This window comes from Saccostrea echinata, unplaced genomic scaffold (genome assembly GCF_033153115.1).
Source record: "Saccostrea echinata isolate AGI-Se365-2 ecotype Australia unplaced genomic scaffold, CSIRO_AGI_Sech_v1 ptg000009l, whole genome shotgun sequence".
Taxonomy (NCBI): Eukaryota; Metazoa; Mollusca; class Bivalvia; order Ostreida; family Ostreidae; genus Saccostrea; species Saccostrea echinata.
In genome coordinates this window covers 39,510,024-39,525,338 of record NW_026889758.1, presented here as the reverse complement: position 1 = coordinate 39,525,338, position 15,315 = coordinate 39,510,024, and the positions used below count along the sequence as shown (strand labels likewise).

General features: G+C 32.3%; 2 protein-coding genes across 3 annotated transcripts in view; one reads left to right on the top strand and one right to left on the bottom strand.

Annotated features, from left to right (window-relative positions):
• LOC133182360 (phospholipid-transporting ATPase ID-like) overlaps positions 1-4,981 on the bottom strand; it is a 38,832-nt gene extending 33,851 nt beyond the window's left edge. For both annotated transcript variants that reach the window (XM_061317173.1, XM_061317174.1), the window contains exons 1-3: positions 4,925-4,981; positions 4,629-4,671; positions 2,055-2,113 (exon numbers count right to left, since the gene is read on the bottom strand). In XM_061317173.1, coding sequence (XP_061173157.1) covers positions 2,055-2,113; positions 4,629-4,659 — 90 coding nt within the window. In that variant the 5' untranslated portion in view covers positions 4,660-4,671; positions 4,925-4,981. The remainder of the gene's footprint in view (positions 1-2,054; positions 2,114-4,628; positions 4,672-4,924) is intronic.
• Positions 1-15,315, top strand: part of LOC133182373 (B9 domain-containing protein 2-like) — a 613,772-nt gene that overhangs the window by 474,583 nt on the left and 123,874 nt on the right. The window lies entirely within an intron of this gene.

Below are 15,315 nucleotides of genomic sequence, written 5' to 3'. Positions count from 1 at the left end.
CTGTCTCCTGAGGTGCTTCTTTAATTACTCCTGTGTCTGTATTTACTCTAAGGTCCAAACTTCATCTGCCTCAAATCAATTCTGAATCAGTGATTCATGCAGAAATCAATCACTGCTTGCATGGGTTGACACAAAATCCAAGAGGAGTTTAATCAAATGAAACCAATTTCCATAGCTTTTCATGAAAAATATTGTTCATCCAACATAAAATCAAAAATTGCAAACACATGATGAAAAGAAAGGGGGGTACTAGGAGGGTTTTTTTCAAGGAAGGGGGGGGGGGGTCTCCCAACTATAACTATCGTTTTCAGTCCATGGCACTTGACAAACACGAGCCTTGCAACTAAATATATGGGTATTTACTGGGCATCAATGTCTGTTCTCTGATTTTGTTGCAGTGGCCAGTGGGACCAATAAAAGTGGGCTTATTAAGACATCACGAAGAATTACATCACATCTAAATAATGGATTTTTCCTGAACTGAATCACTGAAGGGATTTCACGTCACAGACCTCTACTACTTTACCTGCATAAGAAGAGGAGCTACATAATATCTACTTTCTCTGTATAGCAACCCAATTGTGATTTTTTTACCTTTTAAAGCCAACAATATTCGGGTAAATAATTACTACTCCCTGATGTATCATTAATTTAAGATTAATGAAGGACATAAATTTACAATGCAACTCTTAACAAAAATTCATTAATTTAATAAAAAGAAAACGAGAACAATAAAACATTCTGACAAATTTGTATATTGGTGAATGTTGACAGAAAAACAAAAAATAACAATGTGTATCAGTATAATTTGATGCCTAAAATGTTTTCTGGTTGTCTTGTGGAAATATTTGGCCCCTGTTACTTTTCTGGAGTCTTAATGCCCAGCACCCTTTTCACTTAAACTTATTGTAATTCGCATTTATGTACACAATGTAGAATACTATGGCATAAAACTCTCAAAATTTTATTAAGAGTTGAAAATCCTCCCTAGCTTACAAACCCTGTATATTTACAGCCTGAAGCATGGAACCCAAATCAAAATTCAACCTTTATCCATCATCCATGCTTTGATACTAGATGACAATGCACCTTCCCTGTTCAAGCCAAATAAAAGGTCACCCTGAGACTAGCTTTAATATTGGCACAGGTTGTAGTAACTTCAGCATGCCAAGGGGTCTATATTAACTTTCAATAAGTTTATGTTAGTCCGGTTCTGTATGGACTATTCTAATGAATTCAAAACCAGATACATGTGACATATAAGAGTACATCCTTGGCCCAAATCAATCTCTGTAGCAACTGATTTACCCAAATAAACTTGGTATCAAACCTATTGATATATTAACTTTATCCATGAAGAGCACATAACTGCACAAACCAAAATCGACTTCTGAATGAGCTGAAAGTGTTCCTTAATGAAAGGCATTAAGATTTTGTCATAAAATTTATTGACAGGTAATATGACACTGTCAACATCATAAATGTGTAAAACAAACATGTGCAACCAGTGGTACGTGTTACAATTTTCAGTCTTACTATAACACAGGTACCAAAATTACCCCAAAAATGTATTTTAGGAGGTACTATCTTTCTCAAAATTTGTTTAGAAGAGGTGTACAGCATTACATATTGAGACACTGTAACAAGGGAATAAGAAAATAAACTTCAAAATATTTTGCACATTTTCTTAATTTGTCCTTGAAAATGTCTCCGCAATTTGATTTCATCTTTGAAACAATATTTATCACTGCTATTTATTTACATAATGACCCTAACTTTCTCTTTTTTTATACATGCATGTACTTGATTGATAAACTTCAGTATATAAGCACAACTTAATTTATATACCAATACCAGTTTTGCAATAAAAAGTGAAGTCACTGAAATATTCATATCCTATATGTTCACCAAACATTACTGGCCTTTAAATAACTTGAATCACAAACATTTACAGCATTAAAGCATATAAAAAGAAAGTCTGTGCACAGAAATTATCTCCTAAATGGTATACATATATATATTTTGGTAAATTGATCAGCTGAATGTTTACTTACTGCATATTGAAACTGAAGATTGTATTCTGGATCACTGCCTCTGATGTGTCGCTCTAGTTCTACAAAACAAAACGATACATAACTGTGAAAGCAGCACTATCAATTTTCAAAGTTGAAAGAATTAATACATTTTTTTTTTCTTTAAACATTTATTAGAGTACATTATTTATATTTTCTCCTGGGTCTTATTCTGATATTAATTGGCCTATTTACAATGTCTGGTCTAACTATAGCAGACATAACTAGATTATGTATTGAAGAACAATGAATAATACATGCCATTCATCATATTATCATGAATAAAACATTAAAGTGATGCTCAAGCAGAAAATTGAGACCAAATTGTACCATACCTCTAACATCAGATACTTTTCCATGAAACAATTTTGTCATTCCTTTAATACACATCCAATGATTGAACTAAATGAAGTTTTACAACATTGCACAATACAACTTTCTATTTTTGCTTCTCTAAGAGGGAAGTGAAACTTAGCTGCCCTTTTTTTTTTTTTGGAAAAGATGTCAGCCACCTTACAGATTCAAAACATCCATAGTACTGATCAATAGGAGAAACCTTTTCTGTGTCTGAACAAAGTAATGGAGGGCTATTTACATGAATAATGAAATCTTTTTAAAAAAAAAACATCTTCTTATCAACAGAACAGAATTCATCATAAAATATTCATCCCTACAGATCATGTGCATGAAAACTACATGAAAAGGTTGGGGGAGAAAAATAACTGATTGATTATATATCCAACTGATCCATAAAATGTTGATTCAGAGTCACTGCTCTGAATAACTGCAGGTGGAAATAACTGAGGGACCTAGAATTCATTGATGTGTCTTGATCCTTTTGTTTCTGAATACTTGGATTGTACGCTGGTTCCATTAAGCGGAGCTAGCTATTTGTTCAGACTTCATAATACTTATATGGATATTGGAATAATGATACACATGGAGGATTCAGATTTTCTCTATGACAACTGTCACTTTCTCCTAACAAATGGACCGGTGCTCAATTTCATTTACAAATTCTCCAAGGCAGTCCAGTTTTTTTGGATGAAATTGGTTACTTTTATATCAAATTAAGTGATGATTCACTGAGCCTTCAAAGTATTCCAAATTCCAAAAAAAAAACCCACTTCTTTCATGATTTGATGAAACAAAGGGAGGTGATAAGTTATACATTCATTTAATCTAATTTACTGGTTCACAGAGAGAACCAACTATTTCTATGAGAATAAATAATAAAAATATGTACTAACTCCAACTTGTATTAAAACTGACAGAAGATACTTATCATTAACATGGAGTGTTTTAAGTATTGTGTGTTAATTGTTCCAAATGCCATTAGAACTACTCCCTGCTGAAACAGGATTTGTTCTCTATTCCTTAGAATTCTTCTAATCAACATTGCACACATTGGTCAAATTTTCATACAGATTCCCTGAGCAATAAGACAGAAAAGCATCACAACACTGCTACTAGTATCTGTCTGACTGGCTGAAATTTTTAATTCCAACATAGACTGATAATGATTTCTAAGCAGTGGAGAAGGAAATGAATGTGTTATATCTCATGTTATATTTAGTGTACTTATTCATCATGTATGCTGAAAAGTTCCAGATACATTGTTTTAAGCATGGATTCCTTGAACCCCTCATCTTTTTAAGATGATTTTGGTCAAAAGATAATGTTTGTGTTATTGATTTTAGGGTTATTTTATAATATTCAATGATGTATGTACTACTCTACAAAAAAATCTTGTTTTCAATTGACCTTTAAGTACATAAAAGCTTGTATCATCTCAAGGAAGAGATGACTACAAGTGAGTCCTTCTTCCTAATCATGTAAACCTAATGCTGATGCTGTCCCAGAGTAGATCAACAGAAAAGACAGCTATCTATACAAATAAACACACTGGCTAATCTAATTTGTTGTTTTATAATTTTTTTAAATAAGAGAACAATTATCTTATGTAATAAGTTTCCATATCAGTCTTTCCTTTTCTTCAGATGATTAATTAAAGCAGTAAGTAGTCTTTCTATAATTTATTTGCTTGCTTTCAAAGCTATTCAATAAAATTTCATAACAACACACAAGTGACTAAAGTGATCAGCTAGCCCCCAAACACCTCCCCCAACCACAACCTCCAGGGACATGATTGGTTCTGGACCCTCTCCTTTTCCCTTTACAGGAAGTGAATAAGTGTATTTATAAGGAAATGGTTGTTATATGGAAGTACAAACTCATCATTTTAATAATCAAAAATATATAACAGCTACTTTTACAATAATGGCTGAAAATTGAAATGATTGAAACATTTCTATTTTAGATGAGACAAGACTCAGACGACAAGTAACAGTATGTCATAAATTACACCCTGATTATGGGTTTTAAATCTGTCCTATGGTATTATGCTTTGCAATTGTGTCAATGAATCCAATAAACTTCAGATCATTATTTATGGCTCATCCATGTGGTTTTTTTTTTTCACAACAACCATATATATATATGCCTGCTGCAAACTGGATAAATGCTCAAATGTTTCAAGAGTAAATTCAAACATACCTATTGGTTTGTCCTTCTTCCAAAACTGCATAATGAGGCTAAACTGTAATGAAAAAAAAATCTGTTTATACTTGCAACCTTATGAGCAAACAGTTGCTGAAATTTTGATATCAAGGTATATCCGAAATGCTTGCCTGAGTATTTCTTTCCACTTAAACAATTCCAGTGTCTCGAACAACAAAGTGTCATCTAACTTAGACAATCCATATCAACTACCGTATTCTAGCCAAGAGGGTGTGGTACGTTCAATTGAAATCTGAGCTGTTCACAGAACAAAGGTAACAGTTTTCCCTTACCTATCTCCAGCATCAGGTGAACCAATCTCACACTATCTTCCAACACATCCTTAGAGGCTGAAACAAACAGATTCTGTTAAAGACCGAAGAGGATTACAACTTTGTGAAATAATGTTATTCAAAAAGCAATATACTTATTTCAATACAATGTGTAAATTGAATTCCTTTGACAAAGATGGTCATCAAGTTCAGAAGTAGGATTAAATCATCAAGTATATTTAGACGGAAATACCCCGACTGTTATTGCCTAGTTAATTCAAGGGTCAATTGTTTCATATTATAATTTAAAGAAACACGTGTTACTCATAAGATTTATCAATACATCATATGTGATCCTTGAATTCATTTCAAAATGTATATTAGTTACAGATTTTTAAACACATCATCAACAAATATTAATTAGGAAATCCATTAATGACAAAATAAAATCTTGTCCTATTTGAACTGATTAATACATGAATGCAATCAAATTACAGATTTCTAGTCCTGCCTTACTTAAGCTTTATATCCTATTCCAGCTCAGTTTCCAAGTTTTAATTGAAACTCACGTTGTAGGGTACTCTTAACATTGCATGAAAAAAAAAAAAATTAAAGAAATAAGAGTTGCATCTGTTAATATTACATTTCTCAGATAAAAATTTCCATTTAAAACAGTAACTTGTTATAATAAGAATTTCACATTCCTCTGTTATATTTCCAAGGCCAGCAGATTCCAGTATTATATTACCAGACCCTACAGGCAAAGATCAAGCTCTGTGTTACATCCATAACCTCTGATTTCCAATAACTTATATACATACTCTACATGTTTATCACTATCATCCACAAGTTTAATGTTGTTCAACTACTTGATTGTTCTAAATAAGGATCCTCACAGGAAGATACTGAGTAAAGTTGTAATTGTCTTTTTAGTTGATTACATCGTTTCCTTCCATGTTCACTCAAGAATAGAATAACCTTGAAATACTATATCAACTGTAACTGTTCCTCAGTTTTGGAACATCTGTTTTGAAATCAGTGCTGTCTGAAGAGCCATATGAACTGGGTCTTCTAATCAATTTCCTAACTGTCCTCTGTTGATTTTTGCCACATTTCGATTACCAGTAAATAACCACGGTAATACACACCTACACATCCCTATAGAGAGCTGTGGTTAATCATAAAAAAATCAAACTAAAGTGTTGTTTTATCAATGGTCAATACCCCAGCTGTCTATACTGCTCATACACAATATATGACATGTATGTACTTACATTTACACATAATAACAGGGTACTATCCTCAACATAACACAACGGAGCCATATATCAGTTAATATCTTATTAATAATTTGGGTATACGTCATTCAAATGCATTGGCTACAGTTTTAGGATAAATATCCCCTGATTTAAACAGACTAACTGAACTGATCATTAATTCTGTTGCACAATAACCCGAAATGGGCCAATGCTCAGAGAAAAAGCAAAGAAAAATTCTGGATACACAGGCTAAATTTAAGTCATTCCAATTGATGGTATTAACTCACCAGAATGAAGTTGAATTTGGTGAAAATGTTTGATAATACCAAGCAAGGCTTTTTTCTCCACTTAGTTTTTACTACCCAACTGATTCATATTATTATGTTTAATTACACATATTTTTAATTACCTGTATCTTCTTGTATTTACTGTTATTACTAATCTTCCTTTTTTTAAACACTGTTTCTTAATGTTAACATTAAATTAACATTAAACCACAGTAGACCAGACTGACCAGACATGCCTTCCAGTGGTCCAGATTTCAATTTAATTAGTTTTGAACATCGAAATTGAAACTGTTAAACTGTATATAAATAGGGTTTAGTAGCGTAGTTGTAGTGTAAGATGTTTTTTTTTTTTTATCTGTTTCATTTTTTCATGACTTTTTAACCTTTCGATGTCATGAAGAAGGAACAGGGCATCCCAAAAATTTGACAATGTTTATTGTTTTTGTCGTTGGTCATTCGATCTTAGTGCTTTATATAAATTTCCATTTGTGGCCTTGTATCAATCCATATAAAGCATGTTTGGATACTAGGATGCCATTGTTTTATTTACTGTTTCACAACACTTTTTACAGTTCTGGTAATTGTATTTTAAAAGTTTGAACCAAAAAAAATTAACTATTTCTGGAATATTTCATAATACCTACTAAATACCAGTATTTTAGTCTCTGTATCACAATATGTACTGTGCAATAAAAAATCATGATATACTGGTATACCGATAAAATCACACATCCCTAGTATCTACCCTTGTTATTGTCTATCTCAAAGTAACTTATATTGTTTCTAGCATATAAACTTCATATTAATAAACATGGAATTGGAGCATAAACAGGTTTTTTTGTTTGTTTGTTGTTTAATGTCCCTCTCGAAAAATTTTCACTCATATGGAGACAACACCACTTGCTGGTGGAGGGCTGCAAATCTATACCTTATATGCTCGGCACTGAGGGCCATTGAGCAGTGAGGGATCTTTTTCGTGCTAACACCTACTGCGACACGGGGCCTTGGTTTATACGGTCTCATCCGAAGTCATCCGGTCTCCACGTACCACAGTGGATTCAAACCTGCGACATAAGGATCAACTCCTTACTCCGCGACTCTAGAGAAGATGCTCTAATCACTGCACCATGCGGGAAACGAGCATAAAGAGGTAAAGAAAATATTTTGCAGATTCTGCCAAAAAACCTTGACCTACCTACATTCTACTTCTTTTGGACTTTTGAACTTGGGACAATGGCAACTTCTTTATGTTTTGTACAATCAGGAAGGAAATGCAGAGCTATATTTCCAAGTTGGGCCAAGCAATAATTACCCCCCCCCCCCTCCCCCCATAATTAAAGTAATACTTTCAAGAATTCACAGAATTTGCATGAACATTTCATTTTGAGTCACTGTGTCTCTTAATCAGAAAAATGTCATAAACAGCATTTTGACACAAAAAATTATTTTTCTGATGAACTAAAATAGAACATCACATTACAGAATAACTAACTAGCTTCTAACATTATAAGCTAGAAGTATTTCAAGCTCTGAATGATCTGTGCACTTTGAGACTGAAAATGAGTTCCCCATTCCAGTGATAAAGCTTTCTTTCTGACAAATTTCATCTGCTGATGAGTAGAGCAAATTATCCCATTTCAGGACCACATTAGTTTCCTGTTTCTTTCCTATACCCTCTCTTTCTCTGACAAAAATCATCAGTTGATGGGTTGGACCAAAAACAAAAAAAAATATTTCAAGACTACTGCTAACATTATCCTGTCATTACATGGCTCTTTTGTAGTGTTATAATGGAAGATTCACAAAAGCCAGCTTCTGAAACCCTGCAGTTACATATCCAACAGATGCAAATCCTCCCTACTCACCCACCAGCAAAAACCACCATGACTGCTTGATGCTCATTCATCTCTTCTTCCCAAGACATCTAGATGACCAATGCCCAAATTCTTCAGTCTGAGCACATTTTAAGCTCAGTGACTCTCCTCATCATAAACTAATTATTGTTTATACTGCCATTTGGTTCTTTGAACTTCAAACACATAAACATAGCCAAAGATAACATAACAAAGGCTATAGCTCCCATCCTGCTCTCAGAAAGAAACCTATTGTTGCCATATAATATAAACATAAGTTAATGGATGGTATGTGTATCAGTATCTTAAAAGTCTTTCAACACTGACATAGTGTTTGTCTGTTTTATTTGATCAATAACTGTCTGCCTCTAACTAAGGAGGCTTTATCAAATCACAAAACTACATTCAACCATATGCATATCACAATCCACTCACTACCAAGAATTTACTTCAGATGGGTTCTTAAATCCATTTTCTTTGTGTAATGGTGAATAGTATGTACTGAATATTTATGTACCAGTATTTCAAATTCCCTGGAATATGTACAATTTGAATTTAAAAAAAAAAAAAAAAAAAAACATACACACACATCTCCATGAATATTTGGATTCAAAAATTTTGATTTCAAAAATGGCTAAGCCTTATGCCTTATCAAATTGCAATTTACAAATATTACATTCCAGGGGTCCAAAATTGTTGTAACTGTCCAATTTCTAGATATTCATGCCAAAAATATCCAGTGCTATAAAGTCCAAGTAAGGACTTCCATGAGTGGTCAGTACAAAAATACCACCAGTACCTGCAATAATGAATTTGTAAATAAAAAAAAAAACAAAAACAAAAACAAAACACTTAAGGAAATGCTCTACTTGATACCTACTATCTTACTCAAATACCTTGTGGTTATCTAACTTACTGTCGCTCTTTTGCGGCAAAGTCGTCGAAGCTCTAAATCTCACTAGAGTTACACTAGATTCAAACAATCAGTATGCCAGAAGTACTGTAACAATATATTGCTGGGGTTGCACTTCAGGCAGTAGGTAATCTAATTTGGAATGTTTTGAGTATTTTATTGACTTTCAAAAGTAGAAAGAAATGGTTGAATTTAATTTAATCAGAACAGTCAGCTTAGTGGAAAGTATCAACAAATTTTAAACGTAACACAAGAGAACTAGCTCCTCTTAATTTTTATTAACGTGGTTCACAGAATATTAGGCAAGACATTTCACCAGGATGTCTTTCTTATATATATATATATATGTCCTTGAAAAATCTACAGTGACTGTAGTCATGGTAGTGTTTTCATTAGCATGTTGTCGCCAGTAACAGACAATTCCTACTGCCATCACAAAAGAGTTCCGTTAAGTTAAGTAATCACGATATCAAGTATTGTCATCACAATTCAGCAAAGTGGTGCATACAAGTTATCAAAAATTGATTTGTTCATAACTTAAGTATATACTATACTTATTTGTATATCACTTGACAATTATGTGAAGTTTCTTCATAAAATTATAAATGACTGTCCAATTTTAACATATTGTGTTATTTAAAGTGAAGTGTGGGAAATAAAAAAAATTGTTGGAGGGGATTGATCTGAATGACCATCAGTGTTCTCTAATGAATAACCTTTCTTATTAAGTTTTCACAGCTGTTTAATTGATTTCAATAATACCGGTACATGTTATCTTTTTGTGTAAAGGAGATGGAGTGCTACAATTTTGTTTTCCAGTATCATTATAATGTACAATTGAAAGATATCTGATTATGTTTTGCTTTATCTCTATATGATTTTCTAAAGGGGTAGAAATATAAGCTGACAACATGTACTTCCTGTTCTAGGTATTTTATGTTCAGTTTAAACATACAAAACACAACAGTTTTGTTTTACATATTTGCATTGTTACTAAACACACTCCCTATAAGAATATCACAAAGATGCTCCCAGATTATCAAGAAAAATACATGTTATGTACAAGTTATATATCAGGTCTCTATCAATATTTTTATGTTCTAGGAAAAAAAAATCCTGTGTCAATAAATTGTTTTGAAAACTAATTTTCATCCAGCTCTGACTCACTTCTGTTCCATTCCTGACTTATCTCAGCCCTCTTTATTCATAATCCACCCCTGGCCTCATAAGCATATATAGCCCCCCCCCCCCTTCAAAGATATTCCAACCCCTGCTTACCTCTATCCTCTTAATAAATCATATTAAGTTTAATTCATTAATTTATTTTGATATTTTTTATCTCTCACTATGTTATGTGTTAAATGCTTCAAGCTGTTACTAGAGGCATTATAAGTTTACAAAAGATATAAAGGCATTCTGTGTTGCATTGATTATTTCAATAACATAAACCCTTTCTACAACTGCATGCACAAGGAATTCAGAAGATGAAATCCAAAAAGCTAGTGGGCTGTAATATGTCAAATTAAAATTTTTATTTCAATGCTACGAAACATATCCAAGACTTATTATCTATTAACTCTACAAATGTAATATGTCATGTATTGTCAGGAATGCATGTGTACATTACATTTCCTGTTGAAAGCTTATTACACTGCATTCCCTGCTTCAAGTATTTGATGTAATTATTTTAAATTAAAAGAAAAAAGGGATTTAAATGAAAGTGACAAATTTATATAAACATGTCAATAAGAAAATGTTTTCAAAGTTAAAAAAATCAAAAGATATTGTTAAAAAAAAAGTGTTTGATCAACATACTTAAAATACATATATGTTTACAGTCTAGACGAACTCCAAAAACAGCGTTTCCGGAAGTAAGAAATTGAGACTGAAAAAGACTCCAAAAATAGAGTCCACGCATGCGCACACACACAAAAAATGGTGATTTTTCGGCAAAAATGATGGGTCTACAAAAACTGTCCGTGCAAAATTTTGAAAAGTATGGCAATTATGCCAGTACTCAGAAATGCTAAATAAAAGACTTCAGAAGAGATCGTATTTGTCAGATTTTTTATTTTATTTGCAAAAAAGTAGATATTTACTTTGAAAGTTAACGTTTCAAGTCAGATCAATTACAGAGAAAATGATACGTTTTGAGAAGGAAATATGCATAATAAAAGGGATATATATGCAAAATGGGACATATATATTGTAACTGTAAAAAATGTGACTGAATTTTACACATAAATTAGCATTCCGGTTTTCTATTTGCGTACGACATCGGAATTGAACGTGTAAGTTATTACCATTGTTATTTACCAATTTTTTATCACATATGAACAGATATTATTATAAAAAACATTTTTAAAACTACTATCTATTAAAATGAAAACTTTAAAAACCACTCTTCTAAATATTAAGGGCACAACATGTCTTCTATAAATGAACCTGTTAATATCTCTGCTCCGTGGTGAAAAATGCGCATTTTCTGATTAAAATAAATACAAGCTGGGTGTCTTCAAAAACAAATAAAAGCACCTTTATTGTAGGAACGACATAAAATTTAAATCAAGGAGACAATAAATTAAATAAGAAAATATTTCTTACCGGCAGTATTGAATTATATCCAATTCACTATTATGCAAGAGTTTGAAGCAATAAATAAGTCAATATCCACAAAATAATTTAATAAATGCAATTATCCATTCAACAAAAAATAAAATGAAATAACAATGCATTAAATACAGCCATTATGCTGCCGTATATTTGAAGAAACGAACGACAATCCATCGTTTGTTTACATCGGATGCCATTTTGCCGCAATGCATGATGGAGCCAAAGACTTTGTTTTGGGAGTTCACGCTGTTTTTGGAGTTCGTCTAGACTGATTTAAGCAAGGATATTATGTTGCTCATTCTGTAGTTATAGTATAGACAAATAACCATTCAGTCAGCAAAAGCAGAAAAACATAACATATATCCTATCCTTTACAAATCAGAACAGATATGTATAGATCTGTATGAAAATCTTCTTTCAAATTTTAAAGGAAAACCACTCCATAAACAGGAAATCTCTAAACTGGACACAAGTATATGCATAGTATGACAAAGGTGTGGCAACCATTTCAGCTTCTGAAAAGGCGTGACAACCATCACAGCTTTTGAAAAAGTATGATTGCAAAATTTTACTTTATTATTCACAGTGTTTATGTTCAAAGAATAAAACACATTTTAAGTTGAGTCAATCAAATCATTCATATTTCACTTTATACCTCATAAAGCAACTTTCCATATGAATTTATGTTATATATATGCAAAAATTAAATTGAAAACAAATAAAGAAAGAAAGCCAGTCTTGCTACTCACTTAAAGATCATACCACCCACCCTGCACGTGTATCTACATATTTCGAAATGCAGAACATGCACTAGTTGGCATAGCTACAGTCACACATAACGTTAATGAAGAAAGGTTCAAAATGTACATGTATACAAATAGATATTGCAGTTTTTATGACGATTAAGCTTCTACTCTAATTACACTATGCTAAAAATTAAAAGGCCCAATCCTGGATAAGATTGGTGACGTCAAAATATTGTTTACCAAATTACTGTATCGTGTATTCATTTTCTATCAGGTTAATAAATTATCGATTGTGCATTTTATCTTCCTTTATATTTTTTTCCCTGTCTACGGAGTAAAGATTATTCAAAACTTATAAATTAGCTTCTGACAAATTACAACTTACCTGTTTGTTCTGTTACGGTGTAAACACTACACGGATGAAATGTTACGTTTTCAACAAAGCCGCCATATTTGATCCGGTTATGGGGCCAAGAAAGGGGTAAATTAATATTATCCGAACCCGATGTCAAAATACATAATCTGTATTAGTGGTTGGTTTTTTATTCATAAAAAATAGAATAAAATTGTCAAAGATTTTCATTTTTTTCTTTCTTTTTTTTCTCCCGTTTTTATTTTATTTCTGATAATAAACACACAAAAAGTTACATTTATATCTGTATTCTTTCAATATTAAAAAAAAAGTGCTCCCATCTGAATGCTTAATTGTCAGATTGGCAGATAATATATGACAGCCAACTGCTTAATGCCAAATGCTTATTGCAACTGCCAACTACTGACTGCCACTGCTTATAGATGATATTGACTCATGATTGTTTTATCAATCAAATTACAGCAGGGATCTTAAGCTAGCTAGTATATGGTCCCTGATTACAGCAATGAAAAAAGAGGCTGATCGGGTCTGGAATTGTTTGTATAAAGGAGAAGCATTTCAAAAGTAGGTCAAACTCCAAGGTCAAGATCAAAAGGTCAAAATTGTTGATACCCAAAGGAAGATCTTGTCACAAGAAATATACCTGTGAAATTTGAAAGCCCTTGTACTAACTGTTCAAAAGTTATGGCCAGGGTTAAAGTTTTTTTAAAAGTGGGTCAAACTATAGGGTCAAGGTCAAAAGGTCAAAAATATTTACACCCATGGAAAGGTCTTGTCATGATGAATTTACATGTGGGATATGAAAGCCCTAACACCAACTGTTCAAAAGTTATGGCCAAGGTTAAAGTTGGGTAAATTTTTGCAAAAGTGAGTCAAACTCCTAGGTCAAGATCAAGAGGTCAAATATGTTGGTACCCAAAGGAATTAAGGTCTTGTCACAAGGAATACATATGTGAAATGTGAAAGCCATAGTTCCACCCAATGAAAAGTTATGGGCATGCAAGGTTAAAGTTTTTGCAAACAAACAGATTAACAGACAGACAGCTAGACAGACGGACAGACATTTTTCATATATTATCGAAGACAATATCTTCCTATGTCTAGAATACTTTGACCATTGACCTTGTAACCTCAAAATCTAGAGAGGTCATCCATTCACTAGGGGAAACCAGTGTACTATACTTTAGTATCTGTTGAGCAAAGGGTTCTCAAGATATTGAGCAGTCAGTATCTTCAAGTGTCCATTTTGACCCTTGACCAGTTGACCATATGAACTCATAATCAATAGATGTCATCTACTCTACAGGGAGTACCAGTGAACAGATTGATAACTGTATATAAAGGATTCTCAAAATATTGAGCAGACAAAATCTTCCAATGTCAAGAGTAATTGATCCTTGGCCTTTGACCTTAGAAAATAAGGGTCATCTACTCTTCAGGGATTCCAGTGTACCAAGTTTGATGTCTGTCAAGCAAATGATTCTCAAGATATTGATCAGACAATACTTGGTCTATCGACCAATATACAGACAGGTGCAAAGCAATATATACACTCTATTTCAAGGAGGCATAACAATTAAATGTATTTCTTTGTTTGTTAATATTGGATTATTTTAAGGCAGGCTGATCCTTAGGTTCTAAAAATCAGCAGTTAAGTAATTGAAAATGTCCACAAAAATATCTCTGATTTCACAAAGAAGTTGTATACCTATGGTATTTCTTCAAAGTTGATCATTATAGTAAATTATATTCTATAGGAAAAATTACCAAATCTCAAGTATGTTTTCAGGAAACACAAATCAAAGCACCGGCTAAGCATTTTTCTACTGAAATTTAATCAACAAATATATTTTAATCTAGGATAAAATGCTATAGGTTTCCATATATATTTGAAGAAAATTACATGTTTTTAGTTAGGATAAAAAGTTATAGGTATCCATACATTTGAAGAAAATTACACATTTTTTTTTTATACTTATACTGTGTTTTAGTTCTTCTATTTACTTCAGTTGTTTATAATATGTACAGTAAAAAGCTTGTGCTTTCATTGCAAGACATCGCAGATAATTTTTTTTATTTCATTTCATGCTAATATTAGCATTGGAATCTATGGCTAGATTAAAGGAAATTTGATTTTTCTACAAATATATTCATTTTTGTACATTTATGGGGTAAAAAATGTAAACTTTTTACAAGACCATTTGTAAGACTTCAAAGAACCTTGAATCATTTCGAAATTCATGAAACTGAAATTGTTGCATGGAAAGTTTTTAATTTCAAGCTTCATTTGAAACTTTGTTTAAATTAAGTAAGACTTCAAAGACCTTGAATCATTTTGAGACGCATGAAACTAAAATTGTTGCATGGA